The 24,205-nt window shown below is 37.6% G+C and overlaps 2 protein-coding genes across 14 annotated transcripts in view; one reads left to right on the top strand and one right to left on the bottom strand.

Moving 5' to 3' along the window:
• Positions 1 to 608: 608 nt before the first annotated feature.
• Cep44 (centrosomal protein 44) lies at positions 609 to 18,519 on the bottom strand. 11 transcript variants are annotated; one of them, XM_087900999.1, is made up of 13 exons: positions 17,839 to 18,327; positions 16,619 to 16,725; positions 14,774 to 14,914; positions 14,371 to 14,598; positions 13,173 to 13,320; positions 12,497 to 12,643; positions 11,308 to 11,427; positions 9,182 to 9,376; positions 7,952 to 8,158; positions 6,846 to 6,918; positions 1,836 to 1,960; positions 1,544 to 1,581; positions 609 to 819 (listed from the first exon to the last, which is right to left on the bottom strand). In XM_087900999.1, the coding sequence occupies exons 5-13, from the start codon at positions 13,314 to 13,316 to the stop codon at positions 777 to 779; spliced, it is 1,092 nt and encodes a 363-aa protein (XP_087757125.1). In that variant the 5' UTR covers positions 13,317 to 13,320; positions 14,371 to 14,598; positions 14,774 to 14,914; positions 16,619 to 16,725; positions 17,839 to 18,327; the 3' UTR covers positions 609 to 776. The 11 variants fall into 11 exon arrangements, with proteins under 11 accessions (XP_087757125.1, XP_085536441.1, XP_048311708.1 ...); XM_085680315.2 differs by lacking the exon at positions 14,371 to 14,598 and having other exon boundaries at positions 17,730 to 18,323; XM_048455751.3 differs by lacking the exon at positions 14,371 to 14,598 and having other exon boundaries at positions 17,839 to 18,323.
• A 73-nt stretch (positions 18,520 to 18,592) lies between these two features.
• The window catches only part of Fbxo8 (F-box protein 8), a 43,831-nt gene continuing 38,218 nt past the window's right edge, over positions 18,593 to 24,205 (top strand). The window contains exon 1 of one of the 3 annotated variants that reach the window (XM_048455758.3): positions 18,593 to 18,801. The gene's annotated coding sequence lies outside the window, so the exon portion shown is untranslated. Of the gene's footprint in view, positions 18,802 to 18,995; positions 19,130 to 23,600; positions 23,624 to 24,205 lie in introns of those variants that run through there. The other 2 variants (XM_048455759.3, XM_085680317.2) reach the window with 2 other exon arrangements.

The raw sequence follows: 24,205 nt of genomic DNA, 5'->3' as shown, positions 1-24,205 counted from the left end.
ATTTTGACTATCACCCAGAATTAGTATCATATTTATCTACAAAGTTAGAAGGACATTTACATAGTAACTTGCTAAGTGATTTTAATTTTCTTTCAATTTAACTTTAAGACTTTTTCTTCCCTTAAAAGCTGATAACTTTTCATTATTAGGAAGTGAAAATCTCCTTCACCGTGTATCACACGGCTGGCCTCCCTCTATGTCTGTGCTGACAGTCTTAGGTACTCAGTACATTTCCCATAGGGAACACACTAGAGAACCATGCCCTCTGTATTACAGTGTTTATAAAAAAGACACAGCTGCATCTGTTTCGTTCTCAGTGAACAGTTTAACTTTGCATTAAAATGTATTCACCTGCACAGATTGCAAGACTGTACATATGAGAGCCTGCCTCCTGGGTACAATATGCAAGTCCTAGGTGCAACGCCTTCAGTAGGATGCCAACAATGGTCCTCTAGTCCTTACTTCTAAAATCATGTTACTTAGCACACTGCCAGTAAATGTCAACACGAAAGTACAGAGCTTGCTGAACGACGTCACTCTGTAACAGTAATATTCCGGAACAGAAAGTTACCAAGAAAATTGAAAGAGAAAATCATTACAATTACAGCTTAAAATATTAAAAGTATTTATTTAGGAAAGAAAAAACCTCAATTATCAAATAGAGTTCAAATTCTTAATAAAATATTACAATATATTAAAATTATGTAAGGCATTCTTAAATATACCATGTATAAGTAGCCAAAGTCCTAGAGATGTTCATGCAAAAAAGTCTATAGCTAGCGACTCGAGCATTTCAGTAGCTCCGCAGTCTCTTCAAACCTGAAATAGAACAAATGACATATCAGCTAAGTGCACAACTCGTAATGTAACAGGCTTGAAGCTCTTAGACATATGCTTCTGAGCCTAAGATAAACCTGAGTGTTTTCCTTATTTTAGGCAGAGTTAATATTAATACATAGAAATAGAACAAACATAAATCAGTCAATTCTTGTAGCATAAATTATTTTAGAATTTTTCAAATGTCGAGTTTTGTAGCTTTTTATGGTAGTAGGGTATAAAACATTTTGATACCATTTCATCATTTATTTCCTTTAATCCACTCTTTGCTAAAATTAGATATAATATTACTTGTCCCTAGTAAAAGCATCACCGTGGTACTGCATCGATAGCTCACTGGAAACACAACATAATTTTGAAGCCTAACATAATATTAAAAATGTCTCCCAACTATCATAATGTTTTGGTCAATCAATTATCAGAAGTAGAGAAATCTGAATTAATGATCAGCCAAAGCATCTTTGCCCTTTGTAACCCATAGTAAATTCTGTGATTCGTGTTTTACACGGCTTACTGGAAACCAAAGCAGTGACTCATCTCACACACGCCCAACCGGAAGTAGATTTACTGTCCACTGGAGCCTTGAAGGAAATTCCACACTGACTGAGCCTCACAAGGTCTAAAACACATGTGTGCATCCGCATACCACACTCCAGTACAGTTCCCTACAGAGAAATGATTTCTGTTGCCCCTTTCTGTTACTTACATTTTTTTCATCCTTTCCATTTTCTGGATTGTTGTTTCCTTTAATTTAAAAAGCAAAAAATTTAGGCAATTTCTCAAAGTAAACAATCCTCAAAGAAGGACCATGAATATATGAAACGTACTCTGAGACACCGCATAAGAAGATTCGTCAACACAAAGAACCCTTGAGAGAGGAAACTTAGAATTTTAGCATTTTTCTAGCCAACAGTATATGTTACATAGTATTTACTAAAAATGATACTTTCTTCTTCTCTACCTTAGAAATCATCTAAGCAGTTGACAGCTTCTCTTACCTCTGAAAAATCTTTCAGTCCACAATAATGAACAGTGGAGGCCCTGGACATTGATTCTGGTGACACTGTGCTATAGCCAGATGAGCGGTATGTACTGGCTGGTGCCCCCACACTGTATTGTTTATCTGTGAAGAAAGTACATTTTATAGATATCTTTCCACTACATAGTCAAATATTTAAAATTTTATTTACAGATAAATTAATTTAAAATGGTTATGGTATAGTTAAAAATGAGTTAATACTTTGTATACAAATGGAGACATATGCTAAAAATTCTCTAATAATTTCAAAGTACATTTTTGTGTACCACTCTGTGGTACAGGCTTGAAATCACATGTACTTGAGAAACTGAGAAGAACCATGAGTTCAAGGATGACCTAGGTAATATAGCGAAACCCGTCTCAAACCTAAAAAAAAATCCAAAAGCATTTTACCTTTATCATGACAGAAAACATTTAGAATGAACAGGAATGTTAGTAATTTAAACTACAAAGTACTTTGGGCTGGAGTGATGGCTCAGCAGTCAAGAGTACTTGACTGTTCTTCCAGAGGACCTGAGTTCAATTCCCAGCAATTCCATGGTGGCTCACAACCCATCTGTAATGGGATCTGATTCTCTTTTCAGGTGTGTGTGAAGACAGAGCACTCATGTACAAAAAATACAGACACACACACACACAAAACAAACAACAACAACAAAAACAACCAAGAATGAAAAGCCTTGAAAACAATAAACCATAAGCTATGATATAGCAAGGTCGAAGCACTTCACACTTGCCTTATCACTGCTTTGCAGCTAGTGGCAATCATTACTAAAACTGATTATACTTATTTAAAAGGGGTGTGTGTATCTCAAGAGGGATCCAATCTTGAGCTAATTATATGGGAAACAAATTAGGAAAACAAAGTCTAGTTTCTTTTTTTTAAATAATAAAAAGCCTTATATTAGGTGTCTTGATATCAATGAGACAAAACAATGGCACATTTACTTAGTAACTCCATCAGTTATCGAACAGCACACACACGACATACTTCTATCAAATCAATTCTACACATAAGCTCTATAAAGAATAAATTTGGCTACAAAAACAAAGTCAAAAAGAAATCAACATCCTTTTAACCTGGCTTTCATAGCGAGCACTTGTGTGCATTTGCTGATGGCAAAATATAAATACTCAAGGACTAAGAAAATGCCTTTCATCTCATAGAGCCAGATCCTCCTTAGCCATCTTGTCACCTGCTCGAGCGGCTCCTTTTCTTTGTGGAATTGTTTCCTCAGTTTATTCACCCCAATAAACCTGCTCAGCCTGAATGAAACAGTCAGATTGTGCAAGCTTAACACGATCTGACTGACTTATTTCCAGGGCTCCAATTCAAAATTCTAAGGTAGAAGTGTAACTAAACTTGACACCCTTGGGACTGCTATTTACTGAGTTAGAAGCCTACTTGTGATCTAGTTAGCTGAGACTAACAACGTCACATGTTACAGCTCTGAAGACTAGCTAGACACAGGCATTTTTAGCAGGAGCTGTGGGAAATCGGCAATAGTAAGGAATAATTTGAAACTCAGCAGGAAATATAACTTCCATGCCTCTAAATACTGTATTACTGTCTTCTGTTTGAGATGTTTTCTGCAAGTTCTGAATACCGTTATTCTGTCCCAAAAGAAGAAAGCATGCAGGGTTGGGGAGATAGTTGAAGGAATGGCTGTCTTCACCCTGAATCTTGGGGTTGAGTTTTGAGGCATGTAGGTGCTTCATGTGAAAGAAAGTTAGTATTAGGCAAGCTAGGAGACTGTTCAGAGAGACATCCCACCAGGGACTCTGGAGCTTATCAACTGCAGTACACACAGAATGACAGCCACATTTAATAGCCAGATCAGCTAAGTGCATATTATATTCATGACAGTTCTTACTGGTTTCCTGCGCTCTATGTAAAACCTTAAGATTTTACTAGCTTAAAGGTGATGGGCTCTCGGCAGTAGTATAGAAGACTAAGAGTTAGGAACTGAGTTCAGGTTGGAACGAAAAGGAAGAGTAGTGACTCCTGACACAAAGCCACTGAAGTTGGAGTTAAGGGAGCATGAGTGGGAGGAATCCCATGTATGCAAGGAATGCTACCAATGCAGGTAGAGACACGAGAGACTACTCAGCTCTCTTCATGTGACCACTGCTCTTTCTCTGCCAACTCTGGAGGGTTATTACATTTACCTATAAGAGAACAAACTGGACTCAGTGGTCTTCAAAAGTTTGCAAGCCAGTGCTTACAAATCAAGACCTAAGTTGTAAAGATCGTTCTGAAATATTTCATACATAATAAATTATATTCAAAAGTGAACTCATTATTATTATTATTATTACTATTACAAATCTTCTCCTCCCCTTGCATTCTCCCTTCTCTTAAGGAATAACAACTACCTGGAACCCAATGTAAGGTTGGTCTTGTCCTTTTCTCTCTCCTTCACTGCTTTATATTTATTTTTATATTTATATATATCTGCTTTATATTTATATTTATCAATAACCACAGTTCATTACTGATCCACCCATCTATGTCATCAGATTATCTGCTCTTTAACTTCACAATTAATATCTCAGTAAAATCCTTCATTATTATTCTTGTACTCAAACTGAAGAAAATATACACTTTGGGGAACTACACTTGGACTAACCATATTTCTTTCTTCTGAGAACAAATGTATACAGCAAAGTAAAGCTAAGCAAACTAAAACCAACCTTGATGGTCGGTAGACTCCAGGCAATTAACTTAAGTTACTATATCCTCTAGTAAATAACATTCAGTAGACAACAAACTCATGTGAAGTCATCACAGAAAAGAAAACCACTGTCATGTCTGAAGACTAAACAAGGACACTACACAGTCACAAGACTGACCAGACATGGACCTCACTCACTGAGGGCTTCTCTTCTGCTGGAACTTTCAGTCCCTTTCATTCTTGTCATCGATCACCAAACTATTTCTGCTCCTAAGAGCATATAAAAGCAGGCCTCTCACTTCCTTAAACTGTCTTCACTAGCACCCATTCACCAAGACACAGATGTCTTACAGCTCCCAATGAATCAACATATTTTTGAAAAAGGGAAAAACAAATTTGGTACCTCACAAAATTCCTTTCTTTTTGATCACAATTCTAAGATCAGAATGATACATTTTCATTGTTCTCTGACTGAATGAAACTGCAGCACCTGTGTTTCCACTCACAGGGCGTAGAGTGTAAGGTTCTGGAAACGCAAACCAGTTATTCACTTTAATCATAATCTTAAACCTATTTTGGATAAAAGTTTATCTTACTCTGAATTCTACCTATCACAGTGACTTTATTTGGCTATACATAGTGAGTAGATATTGAAACAGGCAAAATCAAACTTGGAAAAGGCAGAATTCTGTAATAGCAAGCTAAATGCTCTTTAGTGAGCAAATAGCTGGCTAAATGCTCTTTCAATGAGCAAATATTTGAACTTTTAAGATACACACATACTAGAGACAGGAGTTGTAGTTATAGTATTTTTCTGCTAGACAGATTCCAGGACAAAATGTAAACTCTTAAGAATTTTACAGTTGGATTTTGGTATTCGTTGAATGCGTAAGTGACAAATGGAAAAAGTCAGCATGGTACCTGTTCTGAAACCTGCAGTCTATGGAAAATTCAGCAATTTAAAAATCTCAATTGATCTAATGATCAAAACCAACTCTGTGCAAAGACAGCAGTGTCTGCACTGACTTTGTCGTGTTCAGGAAAACTGTAAGAGTTGTCCTGATTCAACTCTGTCCCTCATTCAGCAATTGTGGATTGGACAGTCTGGGTAGTCACCAACTGTTTTCAGTGAAACTCATTTCCTCATCTGGAACATTCACATATGGATAATAATAGTATTTGTTTTACAAGATTGTATTAGGAATTAAATGAGTTAATATAGCAATTAAAACAATGCATTTTGAATATTGTAAAATGCATATTGTTAAATATATAGTAGCTGAAAAGATCGAATGTTATTAGATATATTACTGAAGTTTAATTTCATGATAAATTCTCAGCTACAGAAGTTATCTTTTTATGAACATAATTTAATTATAATATGAGATAAAATGTAGGCCTTTGCTTTTTCTAAATTATAAGACTCAAGAGAATAAAAGCTTTTGTTGCGACCAGAGATCCCTGATGCTCAGAAGGATGGAAAGCATCACTAGGACACTGTGACATGGGAAAGGCCACTCTGGTTCTATACCATTCTCATTTTCTTACCGTCAGTACGTGGGTCACATAAGGCACTTGACAGGTTTCTGAGAAATGTATTTTCTTTTGTCATGTTTCTCATTTATGAACAAGAATGTTACTACTTAGGATTAACGTTAGAACTTTTAGAGCTCTGTTTTTCTTATTCAATGGTCCTGTGCTATTCTAGAACGATTAAAAAGTGAAACTCCCCCAAAGTCTGCAAGCTATGTCCTGAATGATATATAGTCTGGTTTTATAAGCAATTCTTAGCAGTCTGTGGTTCACTGTTTTCTTTGTTCTAAGACATATGTAATTTTATTTTAAGAAAAATATTTAATAAGAAAATGGGGATATGGTTCTAGTCAAGTCCTTGCTAAACTTGATTTCCAAAACCATGTTAAAAAAAAAAATCAGATGAAGTAGTTTGTATCTACAATCCCACTAGTATGGTAGCAGAGACAGGAGGAGCCTGGGAGTTTGTTGGCTAGCAAGCATAGCCAAGTTGGTGAGCTCCAGCCTCAGCAAGAGACTTTATCTCAAAGAGTAATGTGGAGAGCAACCGAGAAAGAAGCCTGATACGGATCTCTGGCTTCCATACAAGCACATGCAAGCGCATGTACGAACACACACACACACACACACAAACACACACACACACACAAACACACACACACACAAACACACACGAATGTGAAAGATGCCAAAGGTCCATAAAAACTACTGTTCAGGAAATATATGCAAGTCAGCAATACTAATACAATTTATGAACTTACCAAAGGGCACATTATCCAAGCCACTAACAGAGTCATAATCTTCACTTGCTGCATTAAACTCTACGCATTCATTCTGGAACATACAGGTAAATATTTAGAATAAAATGAAAGGTGATTCAATTTATGCCACTTAACATAAAATATAAGCAAAGCACAGGGAATGTTTAGTTTTAATAAATTTATTTATCAATAATAAATAATTATACTTCTGCATAAAAAAACAATCACTTAAGTGTGGAAGCAGAGAGTAACCTTGAATCTCTAACTCCAGTCTCTAAAGACAACTAGAAACCGAAACCCTAAGAAATAAGACATATTTCTCAGACTCCGTAAGGCAATGGTAAACGTGGTAGTCTGAATAAGAATGGTCCCATAGGCTCATGTATTTAAATGTTTAGTCACCTGGGGGGGGGGCGGTACTCGAGAAGGATCAGGAGGTATGGCCCTGTTGACGCAGCAATGGCCATGTTGGAAGAAGCACATCAATAGGGGAGCTTTGGGCTTTCAAATGCCCATGTGAGGCTCAGTTTCCCTTTTCCTCTGCCCCTCTAAGCCTGTGGATCAGGATGTAGCTCTCAGCTACTGCTTCAGTGCCGGTCATGCCCCCTGCCATGATGCTGATAACAGACTAAGCCTCTCAAACTGTGAGCCAGCCCCTAAATGTTTTCCTTCATAAGAGCCGCTAGTGACTAAGACAGTAAATTTAGTAACTGTTTCTATGAATTCACCTTACGATTGATGTTAATGTGTAAAGAAGAAGTTTCAGTTTTAAGTCTTCTATAACTTTTCCTGTAAACTGGAGAAGTTTTGTTCTACTAAAATACACAAAATAATTTTAAGTTTTTCAAAACATTCTTACCTCACTCTAAGTATTCCAAGCACTATTAATCAGAAAAGCTCAATTTACAGGTTTCATAAATTATGTTATTTGATAGAAAAAATAGCTGCAGGAAGTATAAGAAAACTTGTTCAGCTGAAGTAGACTTTATTCTAACCAAACATTTTCTATTTCCTACGGAGCCTCATGTGTAGTGGTTTCCAAAAGAATACAGATGTCACTAAGATGAGCACTGCCCTGCACTCGAGGAACTTCACACACTGACTACCTTCTTAGACAGCAGCAGCTCCGTCTCAAGAAGAGTGACTCGGCTCACGAGGTTATTCCAGGCCTTCTCATCGACCATCACTTTCCCTTTTGCTGTGGCTTCCAAACACTCAAGCCTTTTCTCTACCCAGGTCAGCCTCTTAAGCTTTTCTTGGCATTCAGCAAGTGCGATCTGAAGAGCAATAATCTCAGGATTATCACATACATCCTGAAATGACAAACAGGATTCCAGATGATATAAAGTGACAGTCCTTTGAAAAGGATTGATGTACTTCCACTTCCTTTGTTTTCATAGCTAGGGAAGGAACACAGTATGGAACTAGGAGCTCCCCCTGTAAAGAGCAGTGGGCTTTAACATCCCTCCAGGTAGACAGCAGTGGGCCTTACCAGGAGGCTATGAGATGTGGCTTTGACGACTTCATTTTCACAGCGTCTACCTATGAGTTAACCTGTATGATGCTCTTAGACAAGGCAGTACAATTCAACTATCATTTGCTAGTTTTTTAGACAATGCCTAATACAAATCCAAGAGGAAATAAGCAAATGACAATATGCAGATTACCTAGAGTGCCATATAGTAAAAAGTAGGCCCATAAATAAAATTTCAGAAATCCAACTGTAATCCAAAATGTATAGAAATAACAATACATGTGCATTTTAGCAGAAACAGTAGAGATTATATACATAATGGTATTTGTGTCAGCAAGGAGTAATAGAAATGATAGAACAGCAAGTAGTCAGGAAGGATAGTGCACATCTATAAGACACCACACAAAAGGCTAGGCAGGAATTTAACACAAATGTGAAGCCACTTTGGACTACATAAAGTTGGCCAAGGCTACACAGTGAGAATACAAGGCTACACGGCCCTTGGAGAAAATACAGCAATGACTCACCAAAGAGAAAACAGGAATAAAATGCCAAGCTTTTCTATTTGCCAACAGAGGAAACAAGTGGTAGAAAACTGCACTCTGCAAAGGGCACAAGTCTCTGGCTCGAGCATAATTTCCCTGGGCATACCATCTCTTACCTGTTTGCTGTACTTCGAACTCAGGGGAACCTCCAAACAGATCTGACAAGTGGAATTCACTGAATCACATTTAGTAAGATTGACTGGCTCTTAAGTTATAACACCTATGTCATAATTTAAGAGTTCAGAAATATTCCAACTTTCAAACACTGAAATAATCAGATACTGAAGAAATCTGTCAAAGAGGTCCTCGGCCCTTACTTTCAGCTCAGTCTTGACATCAGAGGCCTGCTCGTCAGGAATCACGATATCGGAGGCCTGCTCCTCAGCAATCTCGATGTCAGAGGTCTGCTCTGAATCTTCACACCCTTCACTCACTTCTGCCGAACTTCCTGTTCCTTCAGGCATGTCAGCACTGTCTTCAGTGTACAAGTGGCGGATCACCACAGCTTTTTTCTGCATAGAGACGAGCATGGGAGAACTAGTTCAATGGTGTCACTGCACAATTACTTTCTGTATACTCAGAGTAATTCTCTAGACTATGAATATTTAAAACATTTAAATTACCACATACAATGTATCACAGCACAACATGTTAATATTTATATATTTTATATGTGTTGGTGAAATTGTGGTTCACCTTTTAAAAAGCATTTTTATGTCTTAGGTTAAACACTAAAATATACTTTAAACATATCTAGGTTTTTTCAATATGCTGGAGAAAGTGGTTATAGAAAAGATGAAAGAGAATTAGTAAAGATTTGATTAATTGTTGAAACAGGATGATCTGTGCTTTTGTAAATGTTTAAAGTATTACATGATAGAAAGTTAAAAACAAACAAATGAAGAAAAAAATATATTAGGTGTGGTAGCACACAACCATAATCCCAGCACTCAGTAAGCCCATGCAGAATTATAAGGTCCAGGCTAGTCTGAGCTATACAGTGAGACTCTGTCAATGAATAAATAAACAAAAGTTGTGACATAATTTATAAGTTAAATAATCAACAACTACATATTATAAATATTACTATAAATATTATAGTGAAGACACACTATAATATTTTCTATTGAACAAATCACAATATACATTTTACCTTCAGCTAAAAGTTCAAAACACTGAAAAAGCGGAAGTACTAACAAGGACCTCACACTAACCCTTTACCCACTCTTTATGCCTATGCACTGTCCGTACAGACACTGAAAACCCCTATCATGTGATAAAGAAATCATAAAATGCATCCATATGAGATGAGGCATCAGGAAGAAGACAATTAGCTTCAGTGCTGACTCACCTTCTGTCGATAAAGAAATATATTTATAAATTCTATCAGTCTTGGGGCAGTTATTCAAGCTCTTGGTAGTAAGTCTCTGCTAGTCATGTATTTTGGATTAGAGAATAAATCATTCTACTTATTTAAGTAGATAAATACTACTTAATTAATAGTTAAGTAATAATAATTACTTAACTTAATTAATAATTAATTTATTAATATTTATTAATAAAATACTTATAAGTATTTTACTTATCTAGAAACATTTAACATCTTTATCTAATTGCACACTGGTTATGTGTCTCTACTCTGTCTTCTCACCCAGGAGTGAATAGCTGGAAGCACATTTATTATACTTTGAGCCCCCTCGGATATGGAAAACGCTATCTCTACATGTATTACATTCATTAGCCACAGATGCTCATGGCAGACAACGGCAGAGACAATCTATACCTAGGAATAAAGAATACCCAAAACCAGTTATTAGATAATCTATATTCTAGGTTATTAATGCATCTAAGTGGATCGTTATAATCACTCTTGTTACTAAGGGGTTGTTACTACACATGCATCCCTTTTTAGGGATGATCAGGTTTGTAATTAAGAGCATATGCTCAGGGGCTGCAAAGATGCTCAGGTTAAGAACACTTACGACAGAGGTTTGATTTCCAGCACCCACATGGAGGCTCACAACCACCCATGACTCTTGTACCAAGGGATTTGATACCCTCTTCTGTTCCCTTCTGGTACACATACATATAACATTAAAAGAAAAACACACGCACACATATTTTAAAAGAGTAGATGCCAACACCTCTGTAATATAACCTTATTAATTTTATCTAGGAAATAGATTGAAAATTAGAAAGATAAAGTCCAATCATTTTTTTTCAGTTTTATACTCTTCTGCTGAGACTATTTGAGGGTAGAGAAAGGAAGGGCAGTGGGGGTGGATGTGACCAAAGTACTTACATAAAGAAATGAAATAAACTAATAAATACTAATAAAAATGCCTTGCATACTGTGGTGTCTGACCACAATGTGTCACCAAACGCCAGTAGGAGAAGAATTTTTACTGCACTCAGATATGCTCTGTTCTTTCTATTGTCATACCTTCCCTGAAGTCATGAACCTGCCAGTGATGTCAATGCCAAGAGCCTCTACAGGGTTCTCACTGCTCAAACAAGGTTCTGGCTTTTCAGAGATGCTCTTCTTTTTTTGGCATGATGGGTTCTAAGAAAGGAAAAGAATTAGACAAAATAATATATCTTATAGAAAAGTATGATGTACATTTAAATTCCATTATTTCAGTACTTATTTTTGATAATAGCAAATAGTGAAAGTAATGAAACATGCTTTTGCTTATTTGTTTATTGAAAGTTTAAGTAAGACTGGTATGGTGGTGCCCTAATCCCATATTTAGAAGTGGGAGGAAGAGGACTGAGGCCAGCTTTGCGTACATAGAAAGTTCAAGGCCAGCCCGGGATACACAGTTAAAAACAAACAAGAAAATAAAACAAGCAAAAACATTTAGAAGTGATAAAATACATTATCTTTGAATTGTTAACTTAGTTCCAGGTCACAGACATGTAAGAAATGTGGCTGGTAGCCCTTCGAGAGGGCTATGCCCATATGTGGACAATGCAGCAACTATGGCATCAGATAGATGAGCTGTGTGGACTAATGGGATTTAGAATTCACTAGGTGCTCCTGGCCTTATCCAGGTACAGACTGTAGGACATCTGGGTATTGCAGTGACCTGTACTCTGCAGGAAGCTAGCTATGAAATAATGTATGTCCTGTAGAGGAATCCCGAGACCTACAAGTTTGGAGGGAGGATTCCTCTGCATCTCTGTGTTTTTACACATTCTCATTCCTTCAAATTCCATTTTGGTTCTCAATAACCCATGTTTGGTCCAAACTAACCCTAGTTTCTAGAAATGTCCTTGAAATTCCTAGGAAAGTCCACAATTATGCACATAGCATTAACAGAAGAATTCCCTTCCACTCATAAAACGCTGATGCCTAAGCATCTGAGATATTCACCTACCAAGCTTAGCTGCCATTCCCATCCCTGAAGAAAGGCACTATTGCTTTCACTTTGATAGTAACCTTGCTACTATGCTTACATCTCTTCTATGTCTGTCTTTGAATTCTTGCTCTAATCATTAAAGTCTAATGAGACAAAGAACTTCTGGGTCCAGCAAGTCAAATGACAATTGCATTTTTAAATAATTTGCTATTTATTCAAATATTTGGGTATTCAGCAAAAGTTTCTACTGAAATCTATTCATTAACTCACCTTGTCAGAGCCAATCAATTCCTTGTGCTTTTTCATCACACAATTCAATACATCACAGACAATTTGGATTTTCCATTCAGCAAATCCAGACTGTATAAACTGCTTTTTTGTCAAAATTGGTTTATAATCAAATTGATCACGAAGAAGCTGTGAAGAAATAAAGGTAATATTTAGTTCAAAATTACATAGCCACTTGGTCAGAAGGTAACAGCTACACACACACACACACACACACACACACACACACACACACACACAAATCACAGTACTTGACCAAACTTAACGGTAAACATTAAGGTTCTTAAAAATCAAAACTAACTGACATCAAAGTTAGTCTCCATCCAGGTGTGCAGATGTTACTGTAGATATGAGACCTGGTTTCAGATCTCAAGGAACAATGTATATTGTACTATAATTCACACTATATACAGAACAGGGACATGTTACAAGCTTGTAGCTCAGGAGCAATAGGCTATGTGTACAGACAACATTTAGGTCTATACAAGCACACTCTGATGCTTGTCCAATGGCAAAATTGCCTATCAATGCATTTCTCAGGATGTGTAACACTGCTAAGGAAATATGTAACTGTGTTTCGATAATTATTACAAAGTATTAATTTTAAAAATCATTCGACAGTTTCTCAAGTAATTATTGTTTTGTAAACTCAAAATACCTTATAGACGGTATCTGTGAAGCGCACATCATTCTTTGCTATGAGCTCTATGTTGGATTCCATCAGAAGTTCTGCTATATAAGGGGAGTATGAGGTAAGAGAATAGCTGATGATGGGCAAGGATGCTGCGGTGTCCCCTCTCATCAAACTGCCAGGGCAAAGGGAAAAGACTCAGTAAGCACAGTTCCAAAAGCAAGCTGATTAAGGAAAATTAGCAGACACAATAATGACGTAATTTCTGACTCTCTAGATTCTATGTCCTACTCTAAACCACTGAGTATGAAACAGTACTGCTCATCTTCATGTGCTCAAAACCTCACTCCAGCTGTACAGTCTATCTTTTACAGTTTTTATTGTTTTCTAAAGTTTATTCTTACTTGATATATCTTATTTCTCCCAGTAATACAACCCTACAGCTCTCAAAAATATTTTAAGGTTTTGTAACATTTGTTACGTTAACCCATTTGTTCCAACACAAACCTGCAAAGGTTAATCGTATGAACTCTAAGTTACAAATGAGGAACACCCTGGAAAGTGTGAATGCTATGATTAGACATTCCCCTTCTGCTTGCACGAGAACTGCGCCTTCTTAGCTTGTGCTCATGTCTAGCAGGGTATCCTACACTTTGCCTTCTTTATTCATTGTAACTCACTAGGTAAATGCCGATTTTCATGAAGCCATCGTCTGATCCATACTCATCTCTCCATACCTGCTGCCCCGTGCTGTCAGAGTCTAACTGTCTAACTATTTACTGGTGCAGAATGTCCTACTGATGGCTGCACAAAACAGCAAATGAATTATTTCTCCCATTAGCCAGTACTACTGGTTAACTAAAGTTATACTGTTCTTACATATAAACAGCATATTTTCCACAGAAATCTCCACCCCAAAATTTTAAAAAGATTCTTTTATGTTCGTGTATGTGTGCCAAATAAGTGCACATACCCAGAGCACAGGCAGATGTAAGACACCTAATATAAGTGCTAAGCACTAAACTGTATATACATCAGTCTAGATATTCTCTCCATATAATTTTAAATTCAATGGGATATAATGGATTTATTAATTATATAATCTTCCATTCTTCATTCTACAAAATTGTATTCATTTTAATATAGCCAATAAGATCACAGATGTTACTATTTCTTGCAAATTTATTTTTTTGTGCATTCACTGTACAAAAGATAGATTTCATACATTTACACCATGCGTTCTCTTAGGATGGAAAATTCTAATTGGCGAGATTTCTTATGGCAGCCCCCATTCTTTAAAATTTGGTTGGACGATGGCTCAGCAGTTAAGGGCACCTGCAGCTCCACCCGAGAAACAGTTTAATTCTCAGCACATCAGCACACACCCCTCGGTACAGGTATGGAGCACAAAGGACATTTTGAAGGCGCTGCACCTCTAGTTTCAATGTGAGTCCTGAGAATACAAGTCAGGGTCATCAGGCTTGGCAGTCAGGTCCTTTACCAACTTGTTAGCCCTTTATTTTCATTTAAGACCTCCACCCCCCACCAAGTCCCACACTATCTCAAACTTTTAGCAAAATGAAAAAAAGCACAAATAAGTTTCAAATACCAAATGTACTATAGCTTACCCAACATAATCCACCTCATTCGGGTAATTGAGCAAACGAAGTACTTGTTCCAGCTTCCGCAAGCTTCTTTTTAAGTCGCCTGTTGCCATTATTGAATATTAGGTTCAGCTCCCACTCCTAAAAAATCTTGTAACTTTTTATCTAAAAATACAATTATATGAGTACCAGTTAAGTGCGTGCTTTGGGAAGTTGCTCTGCTCTACTCTGTGTGCGCCTCTCCCAGGCCCCATACATTTACAGCACACTACTTTACTTCTTATAGCAGTGCTTTGGTGGCAGGTGAAGTGCTTACTGCATGGTACTGACTCTAAACCCTAAATATAAACTTAGCATGAACCACACCCTTTACTTTTTCCTCACAAAAATAAGTTTGCCTTACATTTATATTTGTTCAATGTATTTTATCTAGCACTCTCCCAAATGTTTTACCTTGATGATAATGGACTACAACAGTTACCTCTGTGCTGTGACCAAATCCCTAACAGAAGGATGACACCCAGTGGAAAAGTGGCCCCTTGGTTCAGTGTTTGAGAGGATATAGACCCTTATAGCATGGAAACCATGGTGACACACAGCTCCAAGGTGGCAGGAGTGTGTGGTGGCTGCTAGCTGACATTACACCAGTGCAGAGGACAGGACAGTACAGAGGTGGGATCAGGCTGTCATCTCAAAGCATCTTCACTCCCCAGGCCATTTCCTTTAGCTAGGTTCGACCTATCAAAGATTCCACAACCTGTCAATTAGCACGCCAAGCTGGAGACCCAGAGATCAACCAGAAGAGCCTATGGAAGACATTTTTCATCCAAACCATAGCTGGTACCATCTGAAAAAATATACCAAGCTGAAGTAGTCTCCACCACTGGTTATCTTGAATGTTTATAAACGCTATATAAGCATTAAGAAATGAAGATAAACAGCAAAGATTTAGTTATTATCCCCATGGTTTGGATTTCATGTAGTTGCCAATCAGATGCTTGTGTTCAGAAACAAAACAAACTCATAGTTCACCAACAGCTTGCTCAAGAAAGTTATGAAAGTACCCAGAGAAATAGATTCTCTGAGAATGAAACTCCTTTAAAAAAAAAATCACTGACATTAAAAACAAAAAAGAACAAGTCAGGAATTAGATGAAATATACTTTATGTGATTTTCTCCCAGTCTACATTTCAGCAACTAACATTAAAATGGCCCCTTCAGATACCTCCTCTGAGGTAAACAAACCTGGCAATTTGCAAAATTCTAAGCCTGGGCCACCACCCATTTCCACAGTCATTTCCCTAGATCTGGGCACCCTATTCTCTCTCTGCAGGAATACCATTCCCATTTCCAGTCGGCTCCTTATAATCATGGCGTAGAATAAGCGCTGAACATACTTTTAAGCACTCTTGCATTGGCATTTTGGTCACCATTTTTGAAACATTAAATTACATTGATAAAAGATTAACATATCTAGACAATGAAGACATTAGGGAGAAAAAAAAGGGAAGCGATCCTAAAATCAAATTATACAAAATACTGATTAATACTGTAAGCCTTCTTTCACATCTTTGCAGATGCCAGGGCTAGACAGACATATGGAAATGGTAAGACAGACTTCCCACACTAACCTTTATTGTCTAGAAAAGGTGAAGTGGGAACTACTCTTGCTGTAACTAAAAACCTTGTTCTTGGGATTTAAGATTTCAGGTCAGATCTTGTTTTAGGTTCCAGATCGATCTGATTTAAAGCAATCTTTCCTTTCAATCCTATCCCATCTTCCCAGGACATGTGATTTTATCAAATACTCTGCGGTATCTTTTCTTTTTCTCATATTCTAGAACTCATTTATCTTTATATTATTTCTACCTCTGGTAATAAAGTTTCTGAAAATAAAGTATGTCTCGGAACACATCCTCTTCATCGCCAGCAGAATAAATATTTAAAGAAGAGTAAGATTCAAGTACAGCTTGGATCTGTAGGTGAAAGGAATAGATGAGATGACAAGAAAGAAAAACACAAAGATGTTAAAGGAAGATCATAGAAAAAATGCTCACAATAAAGATTTCCTAATATTTTTACTTGGTAAACACTAAAATCAAGATTATTAATTGAATCCAATCGAGTACTGTTACATACTTTACACTTGATCTTAGTCAAAAGGCCAGAAAGTGATCTTCAACATATTTCTGAGATGAAAAAACTTACTACTTAAAAATAAAACTGATTTTCATTTTCACCTTATATGACCTATCAAAAGACATTAAATAAAGAAAGTATACAGATTCAATCATTAAAGTCTCAATAGTCTACCGAGTTTTTTGAAGAATTAGGAACAAATCAAATCTGCCGACTGAATTTCTGGGAAAAGTTGTGAGAACAGCACAACTTGAATTGGTGGGGAAAGGGAATTAAACCCAGGGCCTTGGCATACCACTCAATGGCTCTACTATTGAGCTAGATCCACAGCCCACAGTCTAAGATTTTTTCATTTTAATCCCATCTCAATTTCATAGTTGTTACAGGTCTTTAAATACATTAGGTGTCACTGAATTTAAAAATCATTTTGTGTAGGATGAAGTAACTAGACTTTAATAATTGCAATGGATAGCTATGATTTTGAGTTCCAGCTCAAATTTCTAAAAACCACATTTTTAGATAGAGAAATACAGATCTGTAGCAATTAAATTTACAAAATCACTTCGTACTATATAGATACTAGGAAAATGCTGTTTCAAGAGAAATGTTTTTGATGAGGGATTTAAAAAAGGAGTTAGCTAGGTAAAATGTGAGCAATAGCTCAGTGGCACCACTGTGTTTACATAGAAAACTGATAGAAAAAAATGCTTCAAAGTAATTCTGTAAAACAATCTGATGCAGCTCTAAGTCTAGAATAAATAAATAAGTTAAGATTAGTCTTCTTCCTATAGAGAGAAAAATCTGTAGTCTTTAAAGTAGATGGAGAATTCTTTAAAAGCACCATGAAAACATGAAGGGCTGACTCCTCCAGCCAGTCTAGACGAATCCTTGATTGAAAAGACCCAAGAGACATCGGCGATCATTTAAACTCGCAGAATTAAGTCACACACCAGTTCTAAAAGAGGTGGACTGCCAGTCTTCCTACTTGGTTGCCTTCCAAAGCATCTCCCAGTTGGGTACATAAGCAAGTCCCATCTAGGGTTCCCCTCGTGCCCCTAGGTGTGAAAGGATGAAACAGTAGACCTGATCATTTGCCTACAACTCCGTAACCTCGGTGAGTACAGCATTCAGGCGACTCTGTCCAAGCCGGAGCACAGCCCGTCCGCAGCTTCTGGCCCAGCCAGCAGCCGCCAGGCAAAGGGCAGGGTCCGGCAAGGCGACCGGACCAATACGGAAAGGGGAAGGGAGCACAAGTAACTCGAGAAAGTGGCGGGAACCAGGCGTCCAGCTCCGGAGCCCTAGCGCCCGCGCCCCTGGGCGCCTCTCGCGCCGACCGTTTGTATTCGGAACCGTGAGTTCGGCCGCGCCGCGAACAGGGACTAAACGTTCCGAGCCACGGGTTGCCCCACACTCTGAGATTCCTAGGTACAGATTCCATACTCCGTTTGCACGGTTTCCTCGGAAGGCTTGAATCGCAGGAGAATCTTATTAATTACATACCTTATAGTAAGTGTCATGTTTCAAATAAGTACAATTTTTATGGCTGTAATCATTCAAAATGAGAAGCGAGAAATAAAGACGTCCTGGAGAATCTGGAACTGCGAAAGTGAAACCGTTATTCTTTAAGAGCCCCCTCCGCGACGTCACTTCCGGCAACAATAGGAAACGTCAAAAACTTGCCCTGTCCGCCACTCCGGCTCCGGCAGGCGGAGGTGCTGCGAGTTTTCAGGAGGCTGGGGCTGTTTCTGGTGCTCCCGCAGCAGTCGTGTTCCCCAGCGTGAACGCGTGCGGTCTGCACAGGCCTCTCCATGGCTTGGGCATCGGTTCCCGGCTGAGCCATTTTCTGTTCGGCTGACAGCTCCCGCCCAGAGGCTGAGTCGTCGCGGCGGCGGTGGAGATCGCAGGTCGCTCAGGTACTAGAGTTGTCCCCGATACTTTCGAGGCCTCGCCTCTTCCACCTCTACGCTTTCACTTTCCTGCTCGGGAATCGAGACGGAGGGTGCATGCCACTTGGCAGCACCGGCCACTTAAGCTGTAGTTTAGGACCAATGACACGGTACGACATTTTGAGTGACAGCGGCGGTGGCTTATTAAAACGGTGTCTCGCTGTCGAGAGGCGGGCGTGGGTCTCTTCCTTCTCTTTCAAGGCCATTGGTACAGAGGTCGAGTTGGGACTCGCCGGCAGCGACGCGGTGTCGTCTTCAAAGAAAGATGACAAATGGTGAAGGTTACTTTTTTAAGGTGTGTGTGTTGCTTTTATGCTGGTGATTGTGTTCTTAGGTGCCCAGGCGCTCTGATTTTTTAAATGACATCCCATTAATACGGATCCAAATATATACAGTTTAGGATCACTGCTGATTGCTAGTTGCTACAAATGTCAATTTGACTATAAAATTGGTTAAGTTCTTGTCTTTTGTTTTTCTGTGACTAGTCTACATTTCCCACATGATATATATTTAATACATATTTCTCATCAGACAAAAATCATATCAATTTTCAATTCCTGTTCGATATATTTTAAGCTTGCGTTCTGTATTTACTAATTAATAATTGTGGCTACTTGGTTTACAGGCCAAACGTTTATTTTTAGGAACTCCCCAGTGGTCTCTTCAAAGCATTACCTGTATTATTGCAATTGAATGCAATTTGTTTTTTACTTCAGCGTTTGCCCTCCCCTTTTCGCTTTATTTTGAGACAGGGTTTCCTATGTACTTCAGGCTGGTTTACAATTCGCTCTGTAGCGCGACTGTTCCTAACTAGTAATCCCTTCGACCTGGCTTCCCAAGGCTCAGAATATGGATTTGTAATCGCCCACTACGCCCTCTTCCCTTTCGTTTAATGTCTGAACTTTGGTCCTTACACTCCTAAGTACCTTTGTGAAAATGATTTGCAGAACGGGGTCTCATAATGAAGAATAAATAAATTGATTGTATTCAGGTTAATTTAGAAACGTCCATCTTTATGAAGTTTGTCCAAATGGACAATTATCTGAGATACTTCATTACTTATGTCCTGCTGGTTAACAGTTATCCCTAAATTTAGTACAGTTTAAAATAGCAAACATAAATTATTCTGGTTTCTTTGAGTCAAGAAGTAGGGCAACATTCAACAGAGTATTTCAGGTTGTTTCTTGAGGTATCAGTTAAGCTATAGTTGGGAGTTGTGATACTATTGAAAAGCTCAATGTATTGATATGGGGTAAGGATCTGCTTCCAAGGACATACATGTGGTTGCTGGTTGGCCAAGATTCTCTGCCATTTGGGTTTCTTCATTTCACTACCTTACAGAATGGTAGTTGATTTCCTCTACCACAGGCAATCCAGGAAAGAGGATCCAAACTGAAGGAAGATACCTGTATTTTATAATCTAACCTTAGAGGTGATACCCTATCATTGCTGCCGCCTGTATTTGTTAGGAGACTTAAATCCAACTCACATTAGAAAGGCAGAGTATAACACAGTCCTCAAAGCTCAGGAGACATTTTGGAGGCACCTGGCATAGATACTGTCGCTGAGAACTTTTAGCAGTTAAAGAAGTTAATAAGTAAGAATAATTGAGGCAAAATATGTCCAAAAGAATTTAAGACAAGGGGGAGAGAAAGCCTGATTTTGAAGTGATATGTACTAGTATCAGCCCTTCCTGAAAATTAGTTTTAAATCTATTTTATATTAATTATATGAAAGAATATCATTTATCATTTAACCACCTGAAGAATAGGGTGTCTGAGGTTTTTAGGGTCTACATATCACAATTGGAGATTGTGTATTTCTTACTTTTTAATATAGCTGAAATCTGGTCAAAATGAACCTATCAAAGATAGCCTTTTGAAAAGGGAAACAAGTAAAGAAAGGCTAGGTAGGGGTGGATATAGATAAAATGCAAGTCAGTGGCAAATTTGTGCTAAACCCATGCGATCAAATAGGGGTGGGAAAGATGTGTTTTTGAAACATACCTTGAATTTTTTAAAAAAAGAATTAAATGGCATTTGTGAGTGGTAGTGGTAGCAGAATAAGCTATACCCCTTTTTGCTACTTGTATCCCAAGGGGTGCTTTTTAGAAACCTCTCCTCAAGTGGAGTCAAAATACTTTTAACTATACTGAAAAAAAAAAACTACACCATAAAACCACCTCAGGATGAGAACTATGAAGCAATGTTAATTAAGAAATATTTTAGTGTAGATTTAGTAGTAGCATTGAAAGAGGGAGAGGGACTTAAGAAAAAGAGAGTACACACTCAAATGTGCTCTTGGACTTTTGAAGATAGAGTTGTATTCAAGTGTCCTAACAATAGAAATACTTAAAAATTTTAATTACCTTTAAAGTTAGATTATTTGAGGGTTTTACAAAAGTAAATAAAACTGTTTGGGGGTCTACTTAGTTTATTCTAGGTACCATTCCTTTAGTACTTAATATATGTTATTTTGTAGGTTTGAGTGAGATCAGATAAGAATATAGGTTTTAAAAAAAAGGTCAAAGTAATCCTACTAACCATGGGTCACAAGAAAGTCAAAACATGTTTTGATTGTACACGTGATTCCTAATCCTGTCAGATTCTTTGGTTCTCAGCAGGTGCGGATTGGCAGCTCTCTTCCTTTCTTAATTGTCCTGCATCATCTGGCACCACCTCCTGTCTATCCACTTCACTGCACTTTATCTGTACAGCTTTTACCATAAACCATAAAACCTTATTGGGAGCAAAAGGTTCTGGCTTCAGGGTTTGTTCTGGCACTGTTTGGGCTAAGACCCAATATAAAATTGCCTATGCTTCTTCCCAGATTTGAAAGATTCTATAAATTCTTATTTATTTGTCAACTATTATCCAGATTCACACACATAAAACAAACATATGCAGTTTAATTTTGGGCAGGAAATTTATGAAGTTTAATTCTAGAATTAGCCATTTACATATTTTTTTTTTTGATTTTTGAGACAGAGTTTCTCAGTAGTTTTTGGTGCCTGTCCTGGAACTAGCTCTTGTAGACCAGGCTGGCCTCGAACTCAGAGATCCGTCTGCCTCTGCCTCCCGAGAGCTGGAATTAAAGGTGTGCGCCACCACCGCCCGGCCTACATATTCTTCAAGAATAAAGTGCATAGGATTGTTTAAAGATTTAAATGAAGTAACCAGATTTAGCAAGTAATCCAAACTTAACATTTACCTGCCCATACTCCTTAGCTTTTTAGAGATGTGATGGTGGTGGAGAAACAAGGTGGGAAGCATGGATACTAAATATACCCCACCATCTCCACCAACTTTTCATGTTATTCATTTTTAGATATTTTTCCTCTTTCCTTTGTTTTTATGCAATCATGAAATTGCTTTTCTAGTTTTCAATGTCAGTAAAACAATGTACACAAAGTAAAATGCCTCGTATTATCCAGTGTAAAACATGCAAACCAATGGTATTAAATATATTCTTGGTGGCATGTGACCACTTCCACTATCTCCATAATTCCTGTGTTTCATAAAACTAAAAGTCTATGCTACCAACCATCTGATTCCTGTGACTTTTCCCATGTCCTATAATCCCATTCTATATTCTATGATTTTGGCTACTCTAAGTATTTCATGTAAGCACTGTCATGTAGATTGGTTATATATAGTATTGAAATCTTAACAATATTAAGTTTTTAAATTCATGAGTATGAATGTATTTCTATTTATTTACCTTTAAATTCTATCAGCAACATTTCTACTTTTCATTGTAGAAGTCTGGTTAAATTAATTCCTAAATATTGTGTTCTTGGTATTCTTGTAAGTGAAATTGTTTTCTTAATTTCTTTATCAGATTGTTCACTAGTATATAGAAATACAATTCATTTTTTTTTCTGTTTACCTAGCATCCTGCCTCTTTGCGGAATTAATTTGTTAATTCTAAGGGTTTTGCTTTGTTTTGACTTAAAAACTAAGCTCTCACTTCAAAGAGAATAGAAGATAGTTTATTCTAGAGCCAGACATGACTCCAGTCTGAGAACATGGTTTCAGGTTATCCCAAATACCATGTTCCAGCATGTATCGGTTTTGTGACATTTTTATAGCTACAGAACAAAAGTAGCTAGTTCAAGCCACTTTTCAAAAGCAGGGTAAAAAATGAGGAAGGTTATAATACATAGAGGTAATCTCTGCCACAGATTTCAGACGTTGTCTGATACATGCTTAGCTTTTCAGTTGGTGAAAGCTGTTGCTCTGTTAAGTTAATGCATCCAAAAGGTTTCATGTGACAGTCACAAGGATGTTAGGTCAGACTCAAGTGGGCAATGGATGGCCATTAGGGGGTTTAAAAGTAGTCTAAGATAATTTGATTCTGGATCTGCTACATTCCAACTCTCTAATCACAAAATTCCAATCAATCAGTATTTTAAAAGAATACATGTGGCTTCCTTTGTGAGTTTCTCAGCGTATAGTTTTACTTTTGGTTTTATAGAATGCTTAGCGTTTTCGACATGTAAGGTCATATCTGCAAGCAGATAATTTTACTTTTGGTTTTCTACTTGAATGTCTTATATTTCTTTACTAATTGCAGGAATCCCTGGAAGCAAAAAATGTATGCCTGAATGAGATTTGGGGTATCCAGCTCAGAACCCTTCTTTTACACATGAGGAGAGTGAGACTGCAGAATTTAAGAGCCCAGTTCTCACAGCTTGCTAAGGAAGGCGCTGAGCTAAAACCAGCTTCCTTCTGACCCTCCGTAGTTAGGCTGCTCTCAGTCCTTGGCTTTATACGTGTGCACTGAGGAGGTGAGCTGGAATGTGCCATCGTGGGTGCTGGTGCAGGCCTGCTGCCAAATACTAATTCTGTAAAGAAGAACCAGTTTAGTTAAAATTACTGTGAACAATATGATACATTAATTATATTTACAAGTTACATCATAACAACATGTTTAGATTAAAGGAAACTGAAGAAATTAAATAAGCCTGAACTTCTCAAATTTGTGGTTATGTTTGCATAGCATGCCTTCATTTTCTTACATTTGTTTAAATATTCTCTGCTAGCGCTTATAGGAAGAAATTAAAGAGGTGGGGTGGGTTGAGCCTTAGAAAACAAGGCAATATTGTAAATCTTTTTGAATTAAAACAACCTACAAATGGTCTGCCTTTTAGAAAGAAAAACCGCTCTTGCAGGGCCAGATCTCTACATTTAATGAGTGGGGCTTTTATGTGTTTAATGTGCCTCGTGACCTCGTAGTGCTTAACTGTTTGCCTTTTCTCTTTAGAAAGCCCACCTTGCAGACTTACCTTCTTTCATTTCTCTGAAGCTGTGGACTCGAAATTTTAGGAGTGTGATTGGTTATCAGGTGTTTTTAAATTTTTTTTCACCAG

This window comes from Myodes glareolus, chromosome 23 (genome assembly GCF_982192425.1).
Source record: "Myodes glareolus chromosome 23, mMyoGla1.1, whole genome shotgun sequence".
Classification (NCBI taxonomy): Eukaryota; Metazoa; Chordata; class Mammalia; order Rodentia; family Cricetidae; genus Myodes; species Myodes glareolus.
This window is presented reverse-complemented; position numbering and strand designations above follow the sequence as displayed.

Bases quoted from the DNA above. Each gene is read 5' to 3' on its own strand.
- Cep44 (XM_048455749.3), bottom strand. From the start codon at position 14,862: ATGGCAACAGGCGACTTAAAAAGAAGCTTGCGGAAGCTGGAACAAGTA. The intron at 11,428-12,496 runs GTGAGTTAATGA...TTCCTTTCTTAG, and splicing joins AATTGATTGGCTCTGACAAG to AACCCATCATGCCAAAAAAA. The intron at 1,582-1,835 runs GTAAGAGAAGCT...TTTAAATTAAAG, and splicing joins GACTGAAAGATTTTTCAGAG to GAAACAACAATCCAGAAAAT.